This window comes from Elephas maximus, chromosome 17 (assembly GCF_024166365.1).
Source record: "Elephas maximus indicus isolate mEleMax1 chromosome 17, mEleMax1 primary haplotype, whole genome shotgun sequence".
NCBI lineage: Eukaryota > Metazoa > Chordata > Mammalia > Proboscidea > Elephantidae > Elephas > Elephas maximus.
Window position 1 is genome coordinate 75,254,622 of NC_064835.1, and position 25,796 is coordinate 75,280,417.

The window sequence follows — 25,796 nt, forward strand, 5'->3', positions numbered from 1 at the left end:
AAGGGTGTGCCAGAAAAGAATACAAAGGCAATCCCCACTCCATTGCAGTCCTCCATGGCCCTCAAAGCGAGCCCAGGAGGGCCTCAGTGGTTTTTGTGGCTCAGTGCAAGGAGCATGAGAGTTAGCAGAGAGATAGAGGAACTGGGGTACCCAAGAACACTGACGAAGTAAAGGGCTCATCCACATAGAGAAGGGCTTTGCAGGGTAGATACTGCTGGGAGGTGTTCAGAGTTGGCTGGGGTGAAACTGGACATTACCTCAAGAAAACCACACACCCAACCTTGAGGACATGACCACATCAGCAGGACCCACTAGTGTCAGATGGATCCAGAGCAAAGCCAGAGTCTCCCTCCTTGCCACCGACATGCAGTCGGTCAAGATGATCTTGCTCCCTTATCCCTGTTCCTTGCACAGCACCTGTGGAAGAGTCAGCACCTAGAATATGGACGGAAGAAGCCACACCTCTCTCTCCAATCCCCCCATCCACTCCAAGCAGCTGGAATTTGCCCTGAGAAATGGAAGAAGAGGCACTTGCATCTGAGAATGAAGCTGTATTTTAAAAGAACTAAGTCTCAATTACTGGAATGCAATTGTTCTAGCAACTGAAAGTGGTGAAAAGTTACTGTCAAACTAAGACATCGTTAGAGGGGCTGCTTCCCAGAGGGACGATGGGATTTGGTGTAATGAAGTTGGGAAAAGTTATTTGAGGCAGTAAACACTCTCCTCCCAACCAGTAGACTGTCCTCTGAGCAGTGACGGGAGGACGGTGTGAACATAATTCTCTCAAGGAGCCCTGAGGGGAGGCAGCAAGGCTCAGAGGAAAGAGCCGTGTCCCAAGGTAGGGGGTCAAGACCTGCCCCTGCCATTTCTGTGCTGTGTGACCTTCAGCAAGTTACTAAAAACTCAGCTGCTTCATCTACAAAATGGACACACCAATGATATCTGTTACCTCCCTTTCACAAGGTCCAAACCCGTTGCTGTGTTGAGTCGATTCCAACACATAGTGACCCTATAGAACAGAGTAGAGCTGCCCCATAGGGTTTCCAAGGAGTGGCTTGTGGATTCGAGCTGCTGACCTTTTGATTAGCAGTGGAACTCTTAACCACTGTGCCACCAGGGCTCCCACAGGGTCCTAGTGAGGGTCAAACTGAGACAAGGTATTGAAAAAGCATCCGTAAATTACACTGTTTTCTAAATATGAGCTATGACTCCTGGCTCATGTGCCTCTCAGCGTGAATGAAAATTTCTAAGAGCTTCTGTTTCCTGTGACCAGACACACTTCCTGTCTTTCGAGGAAGCGTGGTCTCAATGGAAAGGGGAGCTGAGACATGAGAGGGATTGCAGAAACTGCAAGAGCCTCAGAAACTGGGATTTTCCAGCCCTCAGATCAGAAAACAAATCAAGCTTTATCCGGTCTGGCATAATTCATCACGTTCTCCATGAAAGGAAATGTCACCATGTCCACTAAGAAAAGAATAAGAAAAAGAAAGCTTTGCTGAGAAGAGACCTGCTGATTTTAGACCAAGATTTGAGAGTATGGCAGAACAATCCTGATATTTTGTAAAATCATATGTGGCCTTGCTATACAATACAAGTAGAGATCAATAATAGATGTGGGAATTTTGGGGTTGAGATGGAATGAAACTTCCTTATAGAATTTCTCCCCTCCAATACACCACAAACTGAAGAAAAGGTAGTAAAATAACAACCATACTTCATCAACTACTGCAAAATAAGCAAAGCGGTATAGCCTAATGCTATAAATGTCACAGCTGGTAATCTAGAGAAAATGGCATGTACGGAACGATCCCATTTTTATAAGCTCGTTTGCCTGTGTATCCACTGACACATGCTTTGTTCTGTATAGATACAGTCAGCCCTTCGTATTGTGAGTTCTGCCTCTGCAGATTCAACCAACTATGGGTAGAAAATATTTGGGGAAAAAAAAAATTCCAGAAAGTTCCAAAAAGCAAAACTTGAATTTACCACAAGCCAAGCACTCCGCTGAAGTTACGTGAACAACGTGTTGGCATACCCTGCTGTAGCCTCCCACCATTTGGCAGATCCTCGCCAACGCTCGTTGTTTGAGCATTGTTCACCTTGAGTCTGACATGAACTATGTAGTTAGGCCTACAATGGCTGTGTCTGAATTGAACATGTCAGACTTTTGTTTCTTGTCAATATTCCTTAAACAATACGGTATAGCAACTATTTATATACCATTTACATTGTATTAGGTATTATCAGCAATCTACAGATGATTCAGTTCTTTTTTTTTTTTAGAGATGATTTAAAGTATACAGGAGAATGTGAGTAGGTTATATGCAAATACTATTTTGTATAAGGGGCATTTTATATAAGGAGCTTGAGCACCTGCAGATTTTGGTATCCCTGAGGGGTCCTGTGGTGAGAATGGCCTACTTTGCAGACACTGGCTGTTATGGATTGAATTGTGTCTCCCAAATATATGTATCATAAATCCTAACCTCTATGTCTGTGGTTATAATCTCATTTGGGAATGGATTGTCTTTGTTATGTTAATGAGGCAGGGTTAGTGTAGGGTGTGTCTTGAGTCAATCTCTTTTGAGATATAAAAGAGAGTAAACAAGCAAGGGAGCAACCAGAGATGGGGGAAGAGAGATGCCAAGCCACATGAAGATTGCTCAGGAGCAGAAGCTCAGAAGAGACGGACCTTCCTCCAGAGCTGACAGAGAGAGAAAGCCTTCCCCTAGAGCCAGCACCATGAATTCAGACTTCTAGCCTCCTAAGCTGTGAGAAACTAAATTTCTGTGTGTCAAAGCCACCCACTTGTGGTATTTCTGTTACAGCAGCACTAGATGACTAAGACACCAGCCATGTGTAAGGAGCTGTCCCACTGCCTGACACGGTGGACAGTCTGTGGCCTCCACCACTAAAAACCCAAACTGGAGAATCTGGCACATCTCTTGCCCGTTACACCTTGCTCTTCACCTTCTATCCTTCTTCCCCTTCTCTCCTTCTTCCCCTTCTCTCCCTCCCTTATAGTCTCATCATTTGCTGGCTGATGGGACAAGAAATTCTGGCTAATGGGGTGAGGTGGGATTCATGACTAAAGCCTGTCTTGTCCGAGTTGTCCCGGAGCCCTTGGGCACTTGAGACACCCTATTGCCTGCCTCACAGCCCTCACTCCAGCCACCATAAATGCTTAAGTCTCCACACAAGCCCAGTGAGAAGAGGAGAAGCCAGGTTGGCTCACATTCTTCCCTCCATGCATAAGACACTGCAGGCCTACCAGAACATATGGTACAGAAAATGCCCTCCACCCTCACCACCAAGGGTAAATCTAGAATCATCACTCACTCATCTTCAGACAAATCTCCAGGGTCCATCCGGGACCTTTTCTCTTCTTTCACAGCACACGCAACTACCTGTGAGGAGGAACAGGAGCAGTTCAGGGACAGGGAACTAGGGGTGAGGGTCAGAGCCCAAGAACCAGACTCAGAGATGGACATGGAGCTCACAGAGAGCTGCAATGGTCCTGAGCTTTCTCCCACCAAGGCGGACACTGTTGAGTGGAATATCCCAATCAGGGGACCTTGACTGAGAAACTGGAGCCCTGGTGGTGCAAAGGTTGAGAGCTACGGCAAGCTATGGCTGCTAACCAAAAGGATTGGCAGCTCAAATCCACCAGTCACTCCTTGGAAAAGCTTTGGGGCAGTTCTACTCTGCCCTACAAGGTCTCTATGAGTTCAGAATTGACTCAATGGCAATGAGATCAAGAAACTAGACCCTTGATTTGGGCCTCCATAGCCACCAGAGTGTAAATTTGGACATCTGTAAATTGGGAAGCCTGGGATCCTGAGTCCTGACTCTGCCACTGGCTTTCTGACCCTCCTTCAGTCATTAGAAAACATGATGCCTCTGTGTCTAGCTCTGTAGGATGAGTTAGTAATCTGCTCTCTTTACTTTATTTGTGTTCTGAGAGGAAAAGAGATAGTAGGTACAGCCTGTTTGGGAAAAACTGACCTCTGGGCCGAAGCTTAAGCTTGGTAAGAGAGAACTTCAAAAAATCTCCAAAAAAAAAGAATGCCCACTGCAACAAAGAACCAGAGGAAGAGAATTCTAGAATATTTGTGTTGGAAGGGCCTGAACAGACCATTGGGTCCAACCCCTTTTTTTTCATAGATGATGATGGTGATAGCTAACACTTGGTGCTTTCTGTGTACGAGGCACTGCTCTGAGCGCTTTACAAATCAACCCTGTGTTGTAAGTACTACTGAGGCAGAGGGCGATGTGATGACTTGTTGGAGCATTTACTGGCAGAGCTGAACGTGGAGCCAGGTCTCTTAGTTTCCAGGCCTGTGCCCTTTCCACTACTTCAGCATGATCCCACAAGAGGCCCTTGGGGCCAATGAGCACCCTGGGGGTTGGTCCAGGAGCCAGACTCTCAGATGGCACCAAAGTGTGTGCAGGTTGGAGTGGGAGAGGACAAAGAAGGGCAGCAGCATTTCTTCTCCCTTCTCCCCCCACCAAGGTCAATCCTGGCCACCACCAAGCTCTCTTGGAGTTGGCTGGCTGTGGGTCTCTGTCTCACCCTCCAACACATGTATTACAGGGCGTAGCATGTTCCCAGGAAAAGCCTCTCAGTTCCAACCTGGACAGCACAAGCATTTCCCCCAGTAAGTGGCTTGGCTTCGGTTTTGTCTTTACCTCCTCAGCATGGTCTTCCAGATCAATCTCCACAAATGCAGATGGTTTCTGTGAATGGAAACCAAAGAGGTATGGGTGACAGGGCTTTGGTGACAGTAGGGAAGAAATCAGACTTCCTCGGAGAGGCATGGGGGCCACCTGGGTCTGGGTGATCACCACTAGGCTCATCAGACACTGACAATATTTAGTGGGAAGTTTCTGAGAAGTCCAGGTAAAACACTAACAGCAAAATCGAGAGGGAGGCCAGCTCTGGCAGAAGAGCAAGAGGGAGGAATATGGTCTCTGACTCCTCCCTACTCCACCTGCAATCAGGTCCCTTAGAACCCAGAGGGTCTCCTCCACTTGTATCTTCTGAGAACCAGGGCCTCCAGGGGACAGCTCAATGCCCAGAGCTGAGGCAGACCCTCCATTCCCATCCCAAGCTTGCTCAATTGGGCAGAACTTGGAGACTTCCTTCAAAAACCTACCTTTGGACCCCACTCTCCATCAAGCTCATACTAGGATGTTAGTGACCTGAGCAGCTCAATGCATCGCCGTTGCAAAGTCTCTAATTGAGAATCCTGGCTCAGCCCAGAATGTGTTTCTAATGGTAGCACTCTAGTCAACACCAAGGGGAGAGAGGTAGTTGGGAATGGGTAAGGGACTTCCCAGAATCCCTGGAATCACACGAAGGATGATCTATTGTCCTGGTTTCCTGGTAAAAAATGTGTCCTGCTATGTCACCATTTCCTACTCCCTTGGGAAGGAGAATAAAAGCCACCTTCCTTCATGAAGCGCCCTGATGTATCTTTGTGTCTACAGTCAACACATCAGAGCATGTGGCTCTGGGAGTGTGTTTCTGGGCCAAGATCAAACTGAAAGTCACCTCCCTTCATGATCGCACACACCTTTAGCAATTGCACTGTTTGGCAAGCTGGGATTGGGATGCCCCAGGGATCAGGTCAAAGCAGTATAGAACTTGACACCTGAAGCTTTCTAGGGGTAGAGCTTGGTCCAGTTCTACAGACTGTGCCCTGCTAAGATGATGTCCTAAGATCCTATGTCCACAGCAAGCTCTGGTGGGCAGAACTCATGCCTGGACAAGCTTCCCCATCTTACTGTTATTACTACAGGGAAAAGTTCTTGCCTCTGTTTCCAGAAGCTCGTCTAGCTTTATGGATGCCAGCTTCTGTTCCTGTAAACCAAAAGAAGACCAAAGAGAAAGAGGTAAACAAAGGCAGGACTCTGACATAAGGGAACAAAAGTGGTTAGATATTAAACATTGCCTGACCTTGGTCTCTTTAGTGCTTTTGTCTGCATCCTCTTCTTCCTCCTGCTCCTCCTTGGCACTGGCCTCTGAGTCACTCTTTTCAACCTCTAGTCCCACTTTTTCACCGTCATGGTCCAACTTTCCAAGGGCTTCCTGATTCTTTTCCTTCTTGTCTTCTTCTAGGTTTGTCTGACTATAGGAAAAGTGGACAGGAATGGCATGGAATACATGTCATGAGGAGGCAGTGTGAAACCAATGCCTGTTCTTCTTTTTGATGCTTATTTTCCTTGTTCTGGGGGTTGGGAATCTCTGGTACCAGCACTTGAGCCTGTGATGACGACCTTATGTTGGTATTTCTTGTTGTTGTGTGCAGTTGAGTCGATTCTGACTCATAGCTACCCCATGTGACAAAGTGAACTCCTCATAGAGTTTCCTAGACCGTGATCTTTATGGGATAGCAGATCACCAGATCTTTCCTCCCATGGAGCTGCTGGTGGGTTTGAACCACCAACCTTTTGTTTAGCAGCTGAGCACTTAACCATTGCTCCGTCGGTCTACTTGATATTGGTGTAACCAAACTAAACCAAACCCATTGTGGTGAAGTTGATTCAACTCATAGCGACCCTTTCTGAATGTTAAAGACCCTGCTTGCATGGACGAGCCTAACCTTCCTGCTTCCCTTTGGTGACCCCTCTTTGTTGGAGAAACTTAACCCTGAAGAAACACGCTGCCCAATTCTGGACTAGTGACTAACTTATTTAGGGACAAGCAGGGCTTATTTCAAAAAGCAATGCCTAACTTTGCTTATAGAACCAAAATCTGGCAAGAAAATATGCTCATCCTTGCAACAGATACACAATTCAGGCCAAATGGATACCAAATGGAACCATGTTTGTGTGGGGTCTGTGGCTGGTTCTGCTGTTACTCATACCAAACTGGGTGACACCTTTTTCCGGCCAGCAGTTTGTTTGGTGTGTCCAGGAGCAAGAGGAAGATACAAGGCAAAGATTGTAGAGGGCTTCTTCCAGCATCACCACTAGGGCTGATTTCTGGATGATGGCTGGCTCTTGAATTGGTCAACATGAGCACACAGTACAGCTGTGCCCCCCGTAAAGTTGTGGGGTCTTACCTGCTTAACACTGTCCTTTACTGGAGGCCATCACCTTCTTGAAACTCTCCAGGGAAGGGATTCTCCATCCTGGCTCATACTTTCTCCTCTGACACATGAGTACTTAACTCATTTTATCCACTGACTGTACTTTTGATGATGTTTTAGTGGCCAGTTCCCTTGTTGGCCTCCAGCCAAATGAGCCATTTGTAAACTAGACTGACTTATATCCCGTGTGGTTTGCCCAGGATGCTAATGAATCATTTTTATTAGTATTTGAGAAAAATTCTTGGGTAATTTAATGACTTTTAAGTCCTACTTGATGGTAGGAGGGTGGCTGGTTGGGGAAAGCAGACCCAGGAGGTAGAGAAGGAAGCAGATGAGGGAAGTTGAACACGCAGAAATAATGCTAGTGAGAGGTGAGACCTTGGCAGGACTGAAAGAAGAAAGCACCCTCAATGAGGCACTCTCTGTCTAGGTTACTCCCACGCCCTTCCCTTCTCTAAAAAAAAAACACTCCCCCCCCCCAAAAAAATTGCTGATTTGGTTATATTTACAGTAGTGCCCATCAAAACCTTCCCCAACAAATGAGCCCTCTAATAAGCCCTTGTGGCCTGTTAGAGTGAGACAACACTTCTTTTTTGGAGAGAGTTTGTGTCAGGTTGTTTTCTGAGACTGTGAATGGACACCAGCTCTAAGATTTTCAGGACAAGGCACAGCTAGATGGGGATTGCCCCAGACAGGGGTGGGAGGGAGGGGTAGCTTATTTACAGCACTGACAGCCACCTTAGATCAATCCTGCTTCCACAATGATGCCTTTCTCTAGATAAAGAGGACTTCCTGAACCCCTCTTGTCTGAGCACTCAAGGGTTTCTTTGGCACCCTCCTAAGTCTTGAACTTGAAGCCTGGCTCTCACTGCCTGTACTCACCGTTTCTAGCTGTCCTCCTCACTGTTTTTAGCAAATTACCTGTATGCAGACTGAGTGAGACAGGGAAGAGATTGGACTGGGTGAATTAAATAGGGGCTACATTTCAAGGCCCTGTGTGCTTGACCAGCTATAATTAAATCTAAACCTAAGTGCGGACCACCGTATAACTTTTACTGCTGGCACTGGAGAACTACGTGTGATTAACAAATTAGGTGCTTAGACAAGATAAGGGGCTACATTTCAAGACCCTGTGTGCTTGACCAGCTATAAATTGCTGATAATCGTTCTGAGTTGTTTTTCAAGGCCTCACCACTTGCAGAGCACGTGCAAGAAAGATCAACATGGCCTATGAATGAATGACCTTCTACATGAGACAAACATGAACAGGGATCCCTCACTGGGGCTCGAACCAAGATCCAGAGGCATCACGCATGCACAACATCCCAGAATAAGTCCTGTGCGACATCCCAACAGCCTTTTTAACAGACTCCATCTTGTTCCAGGAACCTCTGCGAGGAAGTCCATCTTGAATTTTAACTGCGCATGCATTTGATTTCCATAATCCCTCCCCCTCTCCTGGAAATCTCCACCCATCTAATGAATAAAGATAATGCCTCCCCCCGACCTAAAAACTTTTATAAGCCCTAGGGATTCCTTTGTTCAGTGAGACACTGGAGGCTAGCGTAGGTGGAAACCCCTCTCCCTCTCTCCCTCACAAGCCTTTTACTTTCTTTCTGTTACTAATAAACCATCGTTCGTGTGGAATCTCTGAGTCTTTCCTGGTCATTCTTGGTCAGAAGAAGGTAAGAACCTAGGCAGGCCTTAGTCCTGAGCTGGCAAGCCTTGCCCTGTAACCCAAGCTCTGGAAAACAAAATGCCCACTTACCAGCTAATATCTTCTGCGTCACTTCTTGAGTCTTTTCCCTGATCTTCAGATTCTGAGAAGAAGAGAAGCAGTTATTTGTCAGTGCCTTCTTGACCTGATCTATTTAGTATCAACGTGCTGGCAGGTTCCCTGGACAAGCCTGGGGCTGGTGACCAAGGACTGCCTTTTCTGAGCTCTCCCACAGCACAAGCCTGAAAGGATATTCTAGGGCTACAGGTGCTGGGGTATATGGAGCCCCTGGCATGCTGGTGGTGCTAAATGATCAATTTAATGACTAATTTTTTTATGGCTAAAGTATATTTTGATATTTCATCTTGACAAGTTCTCCTCTCTCATCCCTGTTCCCCATGATGCTGCCCACCTCTATCACTTATTACCTCAGCATCTTACACAGCCCAGGCTTAAACCCACTTCTAAGCACACTGCTAGAGCTTCAGTGCCTTCAAGCCTGTTCCCCAGAGCCTGGGGCCAACACCAGCAGCACCCCTCGCATCCTTCAGGTGGTGTTTACAAGCCTTATCACTCCCCAGGGGCTCATGGAATGTTTCTGGAGGACTCATTTAAAAAGAAAAAAAACATTGCCACTGAGTCAATTGCAACTCATAGTGACCTTATAGGACAGAAATAGAACTGCCCAATGGGGTTTCCAAGGAGTGGCTGACCTTTTAGTTAGCAGTCAAGCTCTTAACCACTGTGTCACCAGGGCTCCAGTGCCTGTTCAGTATATTCAAATGCCTTTATAGTAAATATTTCTTCTTTTCAGGGCTATTGGGGCCTCTTGAAATTCCTCTGGGTCCTGCCAGTGGTCTGGAAACCCATAGCAGAAGCAGAAGAGGTGATGTCCATGCTGACCTGTTCCCCGAGTCCCACCTCCCACAGATGAATGTTAACCGACAGGAAAGTGGAAGTGTCCAAGCCCCAGGGAGGCAGCACTTGAATCCACAGTCAGTTTGTCCACTGATCAGTTTGTCCATTGATCATTAATCCCTCCTGGCTCCTCTGAGAGTCATTGCCAGGATGTTTTTCAGTGTAGTCTTTGTTCCATGAAAAACAAACACTTGATAGCCAGGTAGTAAGGATTTTTATCGCACGACATCCAGTCAGTTTATTGAACTTGACTGAGGTTGAGGGAACTGGGAACACAAAAATATTCTTCCAATCCCAGCCTCCTGTTAAGTAACTGTTGTCAATAAACAACTAAGGTAAACCTGCATTTTAATGATTTGGGCAGGAAAAAGCACCTGCACCATTAGTCACAACTGTTTTCCATGATCACAGAGGGAAGGAGCCTACTGTTTACTGGTATGTTGTGTTTTAATGAAATGCAAACTTCTTTGTGTCCAGAAAGTTTGCAAGCTGCATATCTTTTTTTTTTTTTTAATATGTTTGTGGTTGTTGTTGAAAACATACACAGCAGAGCATACACCAATTCAACAATTTCTACATGTACAATTCAGTGCCATCGATTACATTCTTCAAGTTGTGCAACCATTCTCACCCTCTTTTTCCAAATTGTTGCTCCCACATTAACATAAACTCACTGCCCCCTAAGCTTCTTATCTAACCTTTTGAGTTGCTGTTGTCAATTTGATGCCATGTAGATAGTTCTTTAAAAGAGTATAATGTCAAGGCAGAGATTCTTTACTAATTAAGCTAAAGCAATCAGCATGCCTTTCTGAGGGAAAGTTATGCAATGGATGTTTTCCTAAAAGTTTTTATTGAATCTAGGAATGATCCTCCATGTGGTAAGGAGTTAAAATCACCTGAAACTCTAGGTAGCCCCATAAAAGGAGCCCCGTGGGAGCAGAGTGGTGGCAGTAGTGCATTTTGCACTTCTTTAGAGACTTTTTAGAACTTGTGAACTCTCAAAATGTCCCTTAGGAAGAAAAGGCAGAAAGGCTTGACACCGTAGTCTCAACTTCAGATAAGGAGGAACCTAATGATTTTGAATCAATAGTTTTCTAGTAGGGATTCTTTTTCTCCTTTTTTTTTTTTTTTACAGTGCTTTAAGTGAAAGTTTACAAATAAGTCAGTCTGTCATACAAAAACTTATATACACCTTGCTGTGTACTCCTAGTTGCTCTCGCCCTAACGAGACAGTACACTCCTCCTCTCCACCCTGTATTCCCTGTGTCCATTCAGCCAGCTCCTGTTCCCCTCTTCCTTCTCATCTCACTGTCAGATAGGAGCTGCTCACATAGTTTCATGTGTCTACTTGAGCCAAGAAACTCACTCCTCTTCAGTATCATTTTCTGTCTTATAGTCCAGTCCAATCCCTGTCTGAAGAGTTGGCTTTGGGAATGGCTCCAGTCTTGGGCTAACAGAAGGTCTAGGGACCATGAACTCTGGGGTCCTTCTAGTCTCAGTCAGACCATTAAGTCTGGTCTTTTTATGAGAATTTGAGGTCTGTATCCCACTGTTCTCCTGCTCCATCAGGGATTCTCTGTTGTGTTCCCTGTCATGGCAGTCATGGGTTGTAGCTGGGCACCATCTAGTTCTTCTGGTCTCAGGCTGATGTAGTCTCTGATTTATGTGGCCCTTTCTGTCTCTTGGGCTCATAATTACCTTGTGTCTTTGGTGCTCTTTATTCTCCTTTGCTCCATGTGGGGATGAGACCAATTGATGCATCTTAGATGGCTGCTTGCTAGCGTTTAAGGCCCCAGACGCCACTGAACAAAGTGGGATGCAGAATGTTTTCTTAACATGTTTTGTTATGCCAATTGACCTAGATGTCCCCTGAAGCCATGGTCCCCAGACCCCCACCCCTGCTACTCTGCCCTTCAGAGTGTTAGGTTGTATTCAGGAAACTTCTTTGCTTTTGTTTTAGTCCAGTTGTGCTGACCTCTCCTGTATTGCGTGTTGTCTTTCCCTTCACCTAAAATAGTTCTTGTCTACTGTCTAGTTAGTGAATACCGCTCTCCCTCCCTCCCCACCCTCGTAACCATCAAAATATTTTCTTCTTGTTTAAACAATTTCTTAAGTTCTTATAATAGTGGTCTCATTCAATATTTGTCCTTTTGCAACTAATTTCGCTCAGCATAATGCCTTCCAGATTCCTCCATGTTATGAGATGCTTCACAGATTCGTCATTGTTCTTTATCATTCTAGCAGGGATTTTAATAAAATTAACTTCTTTTATAAAATCTTCAGCAGCCCCCAGCAGCGTATGTGTATATGTGTGTGTGTGTGTGTTTTGGAAAATACATCAAATCTTGCTCTCTCCTATGAAATGTATGTGGCAAGAAGTAAAGAATCAACGAAGTAAGAGACATAATTTTTCTTTGCTCCAAAGCATTGTAGAAAAGCACGTTGCCCTGTCCACTTCCCCAGATGCATCTTATACGAGAAATTAAAAATTATTGTGTAAGTGTTTAAGGGCTTTACCCCTTTTCTAAGAAAGATCCTACACTTACCCGGTTCCGGGTTTGTTGAGGTCATGACTCCTAAAGGGCTAAGTTGAGAAATATTTGAAAAGGCATCAAGTTTGGCTGGACTGTCTGAAAGTGTGGCACTTATGAGCTATGCAGTATATTAGGAGAAAGATGAGGAAATAGTGTGTTCAGAAATTTTGCTATACTATAAAAAACCATTGCCGTAGTCAGTTCTGACTCATAGTGACCCTATAGGGCAGAGTAGAACTGCCTCATAGAGTTTCCAAGGGGCGCCTGGTGGATTCAAACTGCTGACCTTTTGGTTAGCAGCTGTAGCTCTTAACCACTACACTACCAGGGTTTCCTGCTATACTATGTGAATAGAATATTTCCTTTGTTGCCCCTTTTCAACTAAAATTTAAATTATTTTCAAACCTTTTATGGGTTATTTTCTTTTGAATGTGAGATCATGATGAGACAGCCCTATTAGGAGGCCCAGCTTTATCTGGGTTACACTCCTAAGTCCAAAGAGATCCTGAAAAGTCTGGACTGTGCAGTGCTGATGCTAGGGATAAGATTGAGTAGAAGTGAAAGATGAGCAGGGGTAGGTCTGGTGAATGGGCCTTAGGGGAATTCTCTGGGCAGTTACTTAAGTACTCAGAAAACATATAAAAGGAGCTATGCTGGCTGGAGAAAGAGAAACAAAATAGTTAAAGACTTTCTTTATAACTACAATTGATTCTGTGATATGGTGGGAGATAGGGGGAAGGCTCAGGGGCCACGAGAGAGCCAATGTCATAAATCTGACAGTGCCTATCAACTGAGAACTTCATTACAACTTTTTCAACTCAAGGCTGAGCATGTATCTACCTCCTTAAAGATTTTGACAGACTCCTTTCATCTCAATCCCATAGTATGGAATATAAAACTCAAGCTCCCCACCTAGGCTCTTCACGTCTCCTCCTTCATACTTGAAGCATTAGCAATTCCCTCACTCATTTATTCAGTTGTCATCGAGTGTTACGAAAGAAAGAGCAAGTTGCTCTAGAGAGAACCATTTGTTGTTTTTGTTAGTTGCTGGCAAGTGGCCCCCAGCTCATGGAGACCACATGCACAATGGGATCCAACCACTGTGATCCATAGGGTTTTCACTGGCTGATTTTTGGCTGTAGATCACCAGGCCTTTCTTCCTAATTCATCTTAGTCTAGAAGCTCTGCCAAAACCTGTTCAGCATCATAGCAACATGAAAGCCTCCACCAATGGACAGGTTGCGCATTCGCTGCTGCTGTTGTTAGGTGCCATTGAGTTGGTTCCAATTCATAGCGATCCTATGAACAGAACGAAACTCACTACCATCGTTATGCTTGAGCCCATCGTTGCAGCCACTGTATCAATACATCTCGTTGAGGGCCTTCCTCTTTTTTACTGACCCTCTCCTTTACCAAGAATGATGTCGTTCTCCAGGATCTGGTCCCTCCTGATAACATGTCCAAAGTACATGAGACAAAGTCTCGCCATTCTTGCTTCTAAGGAGCTTTCTGGCTGTACTTCTTCCAAGACATATTTGTTCATTGTTCTGGCAGGCCATGGTATATTCAATATCCTTCACCAAAACCATAATTCAAAGGCATCAATTCTTCATCGGTTTTCCTTATTCATTGTCCAGTTTTGCATGCATACGAAGCAGCTGAAAATGCCATGGGTTGGGTTAGGTGCACTGTAGCTCTCAGAGTGACATCTTTGCTTTTTAACACTTTAAAGAGATCTTTTGCAGCATATTTGCCCAATGTGATGTGTCATTTGATTTCCATGGGCATCAGTTGTGGATCCAAGTAAAATGAAATCCTTGACAATGTCAATATTTTCTCTATCATGACGTTTACTTGTCTAGTTGTGAGGATTTTTGTTTTCTTTATGTTGAGGTGCAAACCATACTGAGGGCTTGTAGTCTTTGATCTTTGTTAGTAAGTACTTCAGTTTCATCAAGCCCTATGCCTCTCAAGCCGCATTCTCCTCCTTACATATCTCTGGATTTTTACACCACTACCCGTTAAAACATCCCTAAGTCTTGAACATACATACTTGTTGCCATCTAGTCGATTCCAACTCATAGCGACCCTATAGGATAGAATAGAACTGCCCCGTAGGGCTTCTAAGAGGTGGCTGGTGGATTCGAACTGCTGACCTTTTGGTTAGCAGCCGAGCTCTTAACCACTGAGTCACCAGCAAGTCATATTTCCCACTTACTGTGTTTTATTTCCATGGTCCTACTGACAATCTCATAAATGGAGAATTGCTGGTGTGTAACCTTTCACAGTTAACTGGGACCCCAAGAAACCAAAAATGATGAAGGCACCTTTTAGCACTGCAGCCCTGGGAAAATGACAGAATTAACCATTTCTGTGTCTCTGTTTCTCTCGCAGCTGGCTCAAGGGCCAGTTGTTTCAGGAAAAGTGCTATGAAATGCTTAATCAGAGGAAGGGCCTCTATTAATACAGTGGGCTAGGATGTTTTAAATATCAATCCCTGCTTTGACCCACACGATGGCCCTATCTGACATATTTAGAAATATACTAGAGTGTCAAACACTGCCTGATGTAAGTTATATACCTATATAAACATTTTACAATTTAAAAACCATATTAGTGTCAAGCATAATTATAGGCTGGTACCAACTGCCAAGAATTTCACTGCTGACTCATGGGGGGCCCCTGGAAATTTCACAGTAGTTACCTGCAGAGGAATTGAGGCTTGCCTCAAAGGCACAGTTATAGCCCCCAGAGGCTCAGTGTAAGTCAGAGAAACTTCTGGTGTTTGAGGACAGACCTGGACCTCAGGTGACTAATTGATGTCTTCGTAGGGTCTCCCTAAGTCTCTGCCTTTTGTATCTGTCTCTCCTCTTATACCACTCCGCCTGTCTTCAACAGAGCTTCCTAACTGGATCACCCACCAATGGGCCATGGATGTGCCTGAGATATTGGCCCTTGCTCTCAAGTTGGCCGGGCTGGAGCCCCCAGGCTGGTCCTCTCACCTCCAGGTGAGAAGAAACTTAACTGCTCACCTTAGTGTGCACAGGAGCTGTTTGGGAGGTGCTGACCTATCAATGTCTCATCTTTGGCTATTAGAATTTTAAGCAAAGGGGCAGGGGGAGCTGGGAGGGGTCCCCAGCAGGCTCCTTTTGATTCTCCAGGGTCCCGCCCTTCCTTCCTTAGCCAAGTATGGCTGCCCTCAAAGCAAGAGACCACTTTCTTACCTAACTCATTCCACAGCTTCTTGATGCGGCTTGGAGGGTCCCCCTTCTGGTGTAAGCCACCCACACTCCTGCTCCTCTGAAGTTCAGCTGCTTCGTTGGCCACTTTGACATGTCCAGATGCCATTCCCAAAGGAGTGGCTCCAGGGATGGGCCGGTGCCTCCTGTACATGGATGAGGTATCCTTCTCCATAATCAGCTCCCTTTTTTTTAAATCATGGGAAAGAAGAGGGATGTTGACTCTCAAAATAAAATCTTAGACAGAAAGCATGGTTTCAAACCTCTCTTGTGATCTCTTCTCCAGGGAAGTAGGCCCAAGAGTGCTGTTGAGCAGAGGCCACCTGTTGCTATGTGGCCCCTATGACATCACCACAAGCAAAACCGGAGGTCAAAGGTCAACCCAGCCCCAAACCCAATACAGTCAATGCATTTTATTTTGGCAATGAGTTTTTGGGTTGTGGGTTTTGCTCAGTTCCTGGACTTCTTCCTTCTCCATTTTGGATACTTCACTAATTTCTCCACCAGAGAAGGTAGGGGAAAAAAAGAGTGGCAAAACTCAGCCAAGGGTCCTCAGGGATTATCATGGATTGAATTGTGTCCCCCAGAAGTATCTGTCAACTTGGCTGGGCCATGATTCCCAGTGTTGTGTGATTGTCCACCATTTTATCATCTGATGTGATTTTCCTATGTGTTGTAAATCCTTATCTCTATGATGTTGATGAGATTATCCGCAGTTATGTTAATGAGGCAGGACTCAATCTACAAGATTAGATTATGTCTTAAGCCAATGTCTTTTGAGATATAAAAGAGAAGCCAACAGAGAAACATTGGGACCTACCACCAAGAAACAGCACTGGGAGCAGAGTGCGTCCTTTGGACAGAGGGTTCCATTGAGGAGAACCTCCTAAATTTAGGGAAGTTTGATGACAAGAACCTTCCTCCAGAGCCGACAGAGAGAGAAAGCTTTCCCCTGGAGCTGGTGCCCTGAATTTGGACTTCCAGCCTACTAGACTGTGAGAGAATAAACTTCTGTTTGTTAAAGCCATCCACTTGTGGTATTTCTGTTATAGCAGCCCTAGATGACCGAGACAGGGATTAATACCCTAGTCTCACATCTGATGCTTTATCTTTTTCAAGCCTTTGAGCTATTCTCCTAGATTGGAGAATCCCCTTTTCCTTTTGAGTGACAAATTCAGTGTGGACCAAACTCAGGAAAATGAAAGATTTAAAAGGTGGTAACTATTGGCGATATAGTAGGGATGTCACTGACCTGCAGTGGTATTGTCCCTGCCTGATAGGCAGGCTAAGGAGCAGCCGGCAGGGCAGTGCCAATCTAGGCAGAGTTACTGTGGAACTGCCTACTCCAATTTAAACGTCTCTGACTATCGGAAGGGAGTCCCTGGGTGGTAGAAATGGTTAGAGCTCTCAGCTGCTAACTGAAAGGTTGGCCATTTGAGTCCACCCAGAGGTACTGCAGAAGAAAGGCCTGGAGATCTACTTCTAAAAAGTCAGCTACCAAAAACCCTGTGGAGTGCAGCTCTACTCTGGCACACATGGAGCTACCGCGAGTTGGAGTCGACCTGATAGCAGGTGGTTCTGGTTCTATTAGAAGGCTTCCACCTAGAACCTAAAACCTGGAAGACTTCTGCTAATTGTTAGGCTGTCTCGTGAAAGAGCAAAATGGACACATATTGGTGTCTACAGACAACTAGGACCTCTCATTGGGAGCTGCTAGGAGAGAGTCTGCCTTCACCTTCCCACCGTCCTCTCTTCCACTCCTCCCACTCCTTCTTCTCATATGGAATAACACTTCTTGACCCTCCTTTTTCCCTTCCCTTCCCACCGTCTTCTCTCTTCCACTCCTCCCACTCCTTCTTCTCACATGGAATAACACTTCTTGACCCTCCTTTTTCCCTTCTCTGGACTAACTCCAACTTGGCAATGTTCCTTTTAATCTTAACCCTGATCCTCCGGGTTCCTACATGCTTGCCCTCCAGCCTCGCCTTGAATGCCAACTTCCTGGGCTAACTTTCGTACCCTGGCCTCTGCTCCTGGGCTCAGCCTGACTGGCTGGTTCCATCCTCAGTACCACTTTGTGCCCAATACTGGCTCTGGCAAACCTGGATGTCATCTTTCAACTGCACCTCCAGCCTGGACAGAAAGTGGGAGTGGAGGGCAGGAAAGAAGCACTTTGGTTTTTGGTCAGCATGAAACCAACGCTGAATGAAAGGACCTTCTTCTCTTTTGCTATTTACCCAGCACCTACTGTGGAATAAGGGTCCCTGGTGGCGCAGTGGTTAAAGTGCTCAGCTGCAAACCGGAAGGTCGGTGGTTGGAACCTACCAGCCGTTCCTCAGCAGAAAGATGTGGCAGTTGGCTTTCATAATGATTTACAGCCTTGGAAGCTCTGTGGGGCAGTTCTACTCTGTCCTATAGGGTCACTATGAGCTGGAATCGACTCGATGGCAATGGGTTGGTTGGTTGTCCTATGGAATGAGGAGGTCAGGTGCAGAAGGGTGACTGATCAGCACACCTGACTTCAGTCTCCCCAGCTCACTGTCTCCTGGGAGACTGTAAGTTTAAGCCATGCTGCCACCAGTAGCTCCATCAAACCTGGGTGTCTGCTGCTCCCCCAGAAATGTCTGATTCTGGTGTTTAACAAGTCATGTTCCCTCGTTTTTTTCTCTTAACAGAGCTGACTCAGGCTGAAATTAAAACAACAACAACTTTAAGTGAAAACCAAAATGCAGGGGGTGGGGGGATGGGGAAGGAAAAAAGAAATGAGAAGATGCACTTATAAGTCCTTACTTCCTAAAGACGTGTGTTGGGGGGGGGGGTCTCTGCCCAGAATAGCCCTTCTTTTCATTTTCGGCTCCTCCCTTCTGCTCCTTCCCTAACTCCTCATCATCTCTCTCTAGAAGGGAGAGCCACCATCTGCCTTGAAAGCAATGCTGAAATGCCCCTCTGCCTGCCAGACAGGGAGACAGTTACCTTCCAGTTTGTCTCCTCATGGGAAGAGTTTGCCTCGCTATTTTTATGACCTCAGTTCTTCCTCTTGTCTAGAAGACTTGCTTTTGGCTCCTCCCGGTCCAGTGGAGCCATTGACTGCCTGCATTTTAGAGGCTGTAGCATTTGATGGAGTCTGTCTTTCCAGTCTTCTCTAAGCTGGCTACCTCATGTTCAGGGACCCCACGAGAGACTCACCTCAGGACACACTCTCCGGGTCCCTCCGTAGCAGCTGACCCTATACCCATTCATCCTGGAGAGCACCATGGCCACTTCCAGCTCTGACCCAATCTCCCACAGCCAGATGTCACCTGTCAGAGCCACTTTTTCTAGTTATACCGTCTCCCCCTTCTCCTACCACGCAGGAATCTACTCCCCCCACCCTCGCACAGGCACCCCCACCTGACCCCCAAGTGTGTAATGACCAGTGTGCACCCCTGAAAAACCAAGCCAGGCCTCAGAAAGAATAAAACATCTGTTTTAATTGGCCAGTAAAATACATCACAAATCATTAGTATTTTATAAACAGAAATATTAAGTTACAAATCCATGTTAAAAATTGCAGTTCAGTGGCAGCCTAGTAGCTGTGTGTCCCCAATTTGATCTTCTGCAATGTTTTCCACAACTATTTTCGTGACAACAAATAATGTGACTATTTGCCATCTAGATTAAGAGTCTGAACTACAGTATTTCCAAACAAGAACAGAGAGAAGTCATGACAAGGCTACATCTTACTATTGGTTTAAACAGTGCTTCCTAAGCCCCAGCCTGCTGAGCCGCCCGCTGTATACCCTGTGAGGAGGTCTGCTTTTGGAAGAAGTTTCTTCAGCAAACAGCTGGAGAGCAAGTCGAATATGTTGCGACTTGCCCGCTTTTTTCTGGTCCTAGGTGACTCCCTCCCCAATCCCAGCTTCCAGAGCCCCAGAGCTTCTTGGGAGGGCTTCCTGGAGTTAGAGGCAAAGTATTGTTCATGGGACCCCGAGAGGAAAGTCTGGACCATCTAAGGCCCCAACATTTCAAGCTTATGGAGCTTGTTGCCTTCTTCAATTTCTCTTGAAGACCTTTAGCTGGTATTCATGAGATACACAATCCATCCCCTTTTTATCCATCCTACTCTGTCATCCCCCCTTTAATGAGTAGAAGTTTTATATCAAAGAGCTCATTAAAAATGGTCTTTTAAAAACATTAAGAAAAACAGCTTGAAAAATGCACATTTCTGTTTAAAAAATCTTCCCCCAAGCTTCCATAAGTGGTGGCAAACATATGGGCTTTAGTTTTAAATTCCATCCAACAGCAGAACAGCTCTGTGCTTGGAGTCAGGGAGTCAGCAGACACCCAGCTCCTCAGCCCCAGTTGGCCTGACTCCACAGGCATCCGCAGGCTGTGGGGAGCATGTCTTAGAGCAGTCGGCGTGGCAGGGGTTCTAATCCCCACTGAGGCAGTTGCAGCAATAGACGCGAAGAGAAGACTGGAAATCCGCATCTTTCGCTTTCCCAAGTCTTAATCATTTCGAAGTCGTCATAGATCCCAACACAAGTCAAAGGCCAGGAGCTCTCTGTAGGAGGAAGCCCGTATTCCCAAAAGATGAAGAGCATCCTCAAAGTGGGATTTCTATGCAGTTCTGCACATCCCAGCCACAAAGGTGATCCTTCGGTTGGGAACAAAACCAGCATCAGACAGCGGAAACCAAGAGGCTGTCTTTCCCCGCCTGCCCTTCAGCAACTCAGGACAGCAGGCTCATAGGAAAAGAATAATACCCTTAACATCACCAAACGTGTTAAAAGCAGATGGCCTAAAGGACTACACAGGTGCAGGGCAACCGTACAGAGACCAGCAACAGCAAAACTGCACGTGAAACAAAAAGTGTCCGGCTCTATGGAATAACGCCGTCTTGTTAATCAGCTCAACAAGGGCGTACTTGGTTTCTCTAGGGGGGAGGACTGCTGGGGTGTTGTCACAGGAAAGTCCATGCATCTTGATCATTGAACTGATCGCTAGATTCCCAAGAAACCAAAGCAAATTTCAAAACAAAACACAACCGACAACGCACATGCCAGAAAGGCAGAGTTCGGGTCACCTGTCAATGCCAGATGAATAAAGTGCATAGCAACTATTGTAACAGTTCCTGGAGAGAGGAAAAAACAACACAAGTCTCAACAGCTTCGGGGCTGACACTTATTATCTATACACTTGGATGAAATGTGGATTCCCTTTGCTTGTTCTGCCCACTTCTCTTTTCTCTCTGTTTTCTCCTTTCCAAAGAGTTGGGCTTTCTGTGGTTAACTCATCAGCGCCATCCTGGGACGTCCCGCAGGCTCTAAATGGAATGAGTGGAAACCTCAGACTGCTGTCTGATGTAGCTTTGGAAACTCTTGTCTCCAATGGGGTGTTCCCTACAAAGGGGAGAGAGGGGGGGAAAAGAAAATGAGGCACATTCTCCAACTGTCACCAAAGACAGCAGATACCTGTGGATGTTTATTAAAACCTTGCCATCGGGTCGATTCTGACTCATAGCGACCCTACAGGACAGAGTAGAACTGCCCCGTAGTTTCCAAGGAGTGCCTGGTCGAACTGCCAACATTTTGGTTAAAAGCTAAAGCTCTTACCCACTAAGCCACCAGGGTTTCCAGATGTTTACTAGTACTATCAAAAAACCCCAAACCCGTTGCCATCAAGTCGATTTTGACTCATTATCGACCCTACAGGATACAGTAGGACTGTCCCACAGGGTTTCCAAGGAGCATCTGGTGGCTTCAAACTGCCAATCTTTTGGTTAACAGCTAAACTCTAAACCACTATGCCACCAGGGTTTTTATTCTATTTATAAATGTGACATATACTCATTGTGATAAATATAAAAAATACAGACAAGCAAAATGAAGGGAGTAAAAATTAACCAAAGCCTGTCCCTTGAAGTAACCACTGTGAGCACATCTGATGTGTTTATATGTATGTGTGTGTAGAACATAGGTTCCATGAGGGCAGGGGTTTTGAGCAGTTCTGTGCATTGCAGAATGCCTAGTGCCTGGAACAGTTCCTGGCATGTAATAGGCACTCAATAAATGCTTGTTGAATGAGAGAGCAAGTGTATACCTTTTTATTATAAGAAATAGGATCATGCTTTATATGCTGTGTTCAACCTATTGGCTTTTGGGTACGAAGTTGACGTTGTTGTTGTTAGGTACCGTCGAGTCAATTCCCACTCACAGCAACCCTATAGGACAGAGTAGGACTGCCTCATAGGGTTTCCAAGGCTGTAATCTTTACGGGAGCAGACTGCCACATCTTTCTACCATAGAGCGGCTGGTGGGTTTGAACCACTGACCATTTGGTTAGCAGCCGAGCACTTAACCACTGCATCACATGGGCTCCTTGTGAGGTTGATGCATACATTTAATATGGATGAAGGCAACACATTTTAAAAGGTAAATGTGGGCTCTCTCCCCAGAGAAGTGTCAAAGGAATATGGCATGATGATTTGATAGTTTATACATCTATGTACCTTACACCTAGGAGCAGAGACTGAGTCAGATATCACCTAGGAGGCATGTCATGTTTGGTACCTGTGAGCAACCTTGCCAAAGTCTAGATCATGGGGGTCCTGTCATTGTTCCAGAGCCCTCAGTACTTTCCCTTTATCAAGCCCACGTCTCCTCTGGAAGGAAGGAGTGGGAAGAGCACGCACTGCCACACATAAGCTCCCTGCCATGCTTATTCACCACTGTTCCAGGATGTGCAGGTTGATTCCACCATGTTGGACCCACATACACACCTGCAGGATGGAGAAAGCCTAGCATCTGATGCTAATACTGACACTAGCAGTGAACCCTGAAGGAGCACTCACTCTATGCCAGGTACTTTCCTAAGCCCTTTATATAATTTAACTCGATAGTCTTTCAACAACTTTGTAAAGCAGGTTTTATTAGATTCCATTTCAAAGAGGAGAATGAGGTTCAGAGAGGTTAATTAAGTTGCCCGTGGTTAACTGGTGTGATGATTAGTCTTATACGTCAACTTGGCTAGGCTACCATGCCAGTCGTTTGGTCAAACACTAGTCTACATGTTGCTGTGAAGGCATTTTGTAGCTGTGATTAATATTTACACTCAGATGCCTTTAAGTAATGGAGATTATCCTGGATAATATGGGTGGGCCTCTTCCAATCAGTTGAAGGCATTAAGAGCAAAAATTGAGATTTCCCAGAGAGGAAGGAATTCTGCCTTAGGAGTCAGCATGAACTCCTGCCAAGTTTCCAGCCTCCTGGCCCGCCCTAGGGATTTTTGGATTAGCCAACCTCCACAATTGCAAGAGCCAATTTCTTAAAATAATATCTTATGTATCCATATACGTGAGGGCAGTGGTGGCTCAGCGGTAGACTTCTCACCTTCATGCAGGTTTGATTCTTGGCCAACGCACCCCACGCACAGCCACCGCCTGTCAGTGAAGGCTTGCTGTTACTACGATGCTAAATGGGTTTCAGAAGAGTTTCAAAAACTCAGTCAATGAAAACGCTGTGGGTCACAACAATCTGATCCCTGTGTGCATGTGCTTGCCATGAGTTGGGGGCTGATTTGACAACAGGTAACAACAACAACAACATCTGTATATGTACATTCTGTTATGATCCATAGGATTTGCAATGGCTAATGGATTCAAACACACCAACGATCAAGATGTTGCAGGACTGGGCAATGTTTTGTTCTGTTATACACAAGGTTTCCGTGAGTCAGCGCTGACTTCACAGCAACTAACAACAACAACACGCGTATGTGTACAGGCACACTCCTCACTTATCAATATAATCAGGTTCCAAAGACCAGGTCGGTATGTGAAAATTAGTGTTATGTGAAAATGGAGGACGACCACATCAGATCACAAAACGGAAAACGACTACATCATTACCTAACTGCCAAATTACATCATTACATGACTAATAAATTACATTATTACCTAACCACCAAATTACATCATTACATGACTGTCAAACCACTGAGAATCATGGCCCGGCCAAGGTGACATACAACCTTAACCATCATAGCCAGCATTACTCTCAGTGTTCATTACTGCCAGATGTACCTCGTTAATGTGCAAAAGAGTCGGAGAGTAAACTTTTTACTATGGTAAATGTGAAACGCTGGATAACGAGACAGTCGGCAAATGTGTACATGTACATGTATATGTGTGTCTGTATGTGAAGGAGCCCTGGTGGCGTAGCGGTTATGTGCTTAGTTGCTAACCGCAAGGTTGGTGGTTCAAACTTACCAGCTGCTTCACAGGAGAAGGATGTGGCAGTTTCCATCCACGAAGAGTTATATTTACATTGTTATTAGATACCGCTGAGTTGGTTCTGACTCATAGCGACCCTATGTACAACAGAACGAAACACTGCCTGGTCCTGTGCCATCTTCACAGTCACTGCCATGTCTGAGCCCATCGTTCCGGCCATTGTGTCAATCCATCTCATTGAGCACTGGAAACCCTATGGCAGTTCTACTCTGTCCTACAGGGTTGCTACAGGTCAGAGTTGACATACATACATATCTATATATCTGTATATGTATTTATCTTTACACATACAGTAAAACCTGCAAAAGCCAGAACCTGCGTAAGGTGGAAACCTGTCAGAAGGAAAACTCATTTTATTTTCCACTAAAACAAGTGATAGAAAAGTGGTAAAACTGTACTCTGTCAAAGGCAGAAAACTTATGAGACCTAGAAAAACCAGGCAGTCCCACTGAGTTCCAGCTCTCACAGGTTTCACTGTATATACTATTGGCTCTGTTTCTCTGAGATTCCTGACGGACATGCATGCTTGCAAGTGATGGGACCGGGCATAGAGGGCAGGCAGTTTGGCCCCAGAGTTTGTGTCCTGCACACATTATACCTCACCTTCCCTCAACCAGACGAAGCATGAGGGCCACCCCAGAGTCTACCTCCACTTCTGAGAGCCCTTGGTAGCATGGAGAAATGGCAACAGGTCTGCAGTTGGTGGTAGGTGTGGTGCAGTGGTTAAGAATTCGGCTGTTAACCAAAAGGTCAGCAGTTCAAATGCACCAGCTGCTCCTTGGAAACGCATGGGGCATTTCTACTCTGTCCTATAGGGTTGCTATGAGTTGGAATCGACTCATCAGCAATTGGTTTCTGGTTTGGTGGAGCTTAGCTGAGGCAGAGAACAGATCTGGGTACCACAGGGAACAGGGAAAGCCTAAGGGGTTGGGAATTGATAAGCCCAAGTGTCAGAAAGTCCTGAGGAAGCCAAGTTTGAGGCAGGGGGGCATTTCTGCACCTCGGCAGGTTTTCTCAGGACACTGGACAGAGGCTCTGGGGAGAACAGCGGTCACCTCCTCCGAAAGGTCCTGTCTCCTCAAGTGCCTGCCTCCCATCCTCTGATGGATGGCACTGACTGACTCCCATGCCAACGTGGCTCTGAGCACTGCAGCCAGGTTGTACCTGGAACCTGAAAATGCTCCCCTCCTCGTCGTCAGGTGTGCACTCCTGCACACAGGTGACTCTGAGCTCCTGCAGCCCTCTCCCCCAGCCTTCCCACCATGTGACACATCACCCAGGGACGGAATCCATACTCACTGGCTCCCGTATTTTGTCTTCTTGAATTTGTCCCGTTTATACTGAGCATGTTCCTGCTCCAAAGCCCCCACCCCAGCGATGATCTGCTTTAGTGTCTTGTAGGTCTCCTGAGGGTCGTCAATGAGGAACGTCGAGTACTCTTCCTGCTCGGGCCCGTCATACACAGATTTGCTCCCACAGGCCTCTGCAACAACGGCGGGGGCGGGGAGGGGAGTTGTCAGATGGTACCCAGTGGGGTGAGGGGATCAGCCGAAGTTGGCGGACTTGGATACCTGGAAACTCAGGCCTGTTTTTACTTTAAGTCTCAGTCATATCACGAGCCCTACGCAGCAGAAAGGGGGCAGTGAGGTTCAGTGGTAGAATTCTCACCTTCCATGAGGGAACTGTTTTCTTTACTTCCAGCCCAAGGGAAAATGTCTTAATACCTAATTCCATGGACAAAGACCCTAAGGGAACTATGACCTGAGAAAGATAAGAGGATGTAAACACGGAATTCTGAGTAGGCAGTGTTGAACATTTCCCACAAGGCATAAAAAAGCAGAAGGAAAAGAAGAGAGGTGAAGAACGCAGGTCAGCATGCTTTGCAGGTGCTGTGTGTGAGCTCAGCTTTCTTATCTTAAGTGAGGTGTAGGGGGAGTTGCGGTTTCTGGAACCAGACTGCTGGAATTCCCATCCTAAGTTCACCACTTATTATAACTGTATGTTGGACAAGTTACTGAAACT

General features: G+C 45.8%; 2 protein-coding genes across 4 annotated transcripts in view; both read right to left on the reverse strand.

Moving 5' to 3' along the window:
- The window catches only part of C17H13orf46 (chromosome 17 C13orf46 homolog), a 28,095-nt gene extending 12,418 nt beyond the window's left edge, over window positions 1-15,677 (reverse strand). The window contains exons 1-5 of the mRNA XM_049856254.1: window positions 15,488-15,677; window positions 8,863-8,914; window positions 5,960-6,131; window positions 4,690-4,737; window positions 3,340-3,407 (exon numbers count right to left, since the gene is read on the reverse strand). Coding sequence (XP_049712211.1) covers window positions 3,340-3,407; window positions 4,690-4,737; window positions 5,960-6,131; window positions 8,863-8,914; window positions 15,488-15,677 — 530 coding nt within the window. The remainder of the gene's footprint in view (window positions 1-3,339; window positions 3,408-4,689; window positions 4,738-5,959; window positions 6,132-8,862; window positions 8,915-15,487) is intronic.
- A 3,273-nt stretch (window positions 15,678-18,950) lies between these two features.
- RASA3 (RAS p21 protein activator 3) overlaps window positions 18,951-25,796 on the reverse strand; it is a 269,176-nt gene continuing 262,330 nt past the window's right edge. For all 3 annotated transcript variants that reach the window (XM_049856231.1, XM_049856230.1, XM_049856232.1), the window contains 2 exons: window positions 25,074-25,257; window positions 18,951-20,883 (listed from right to left, as the gene is read on the reverse strand). In XM_049856231.1, the coding sequence (XP_049712188.1) occupies window positions 20,808-20,883; window positions 25,074-25,257 (260 nt within the window). In that variant the 3' untranslated portion in view covers window positions 18,951-20,807. The remainder of the gene's footprint in view (window positions 20,884-25,073; window positions 25,258-25,796) is intronic.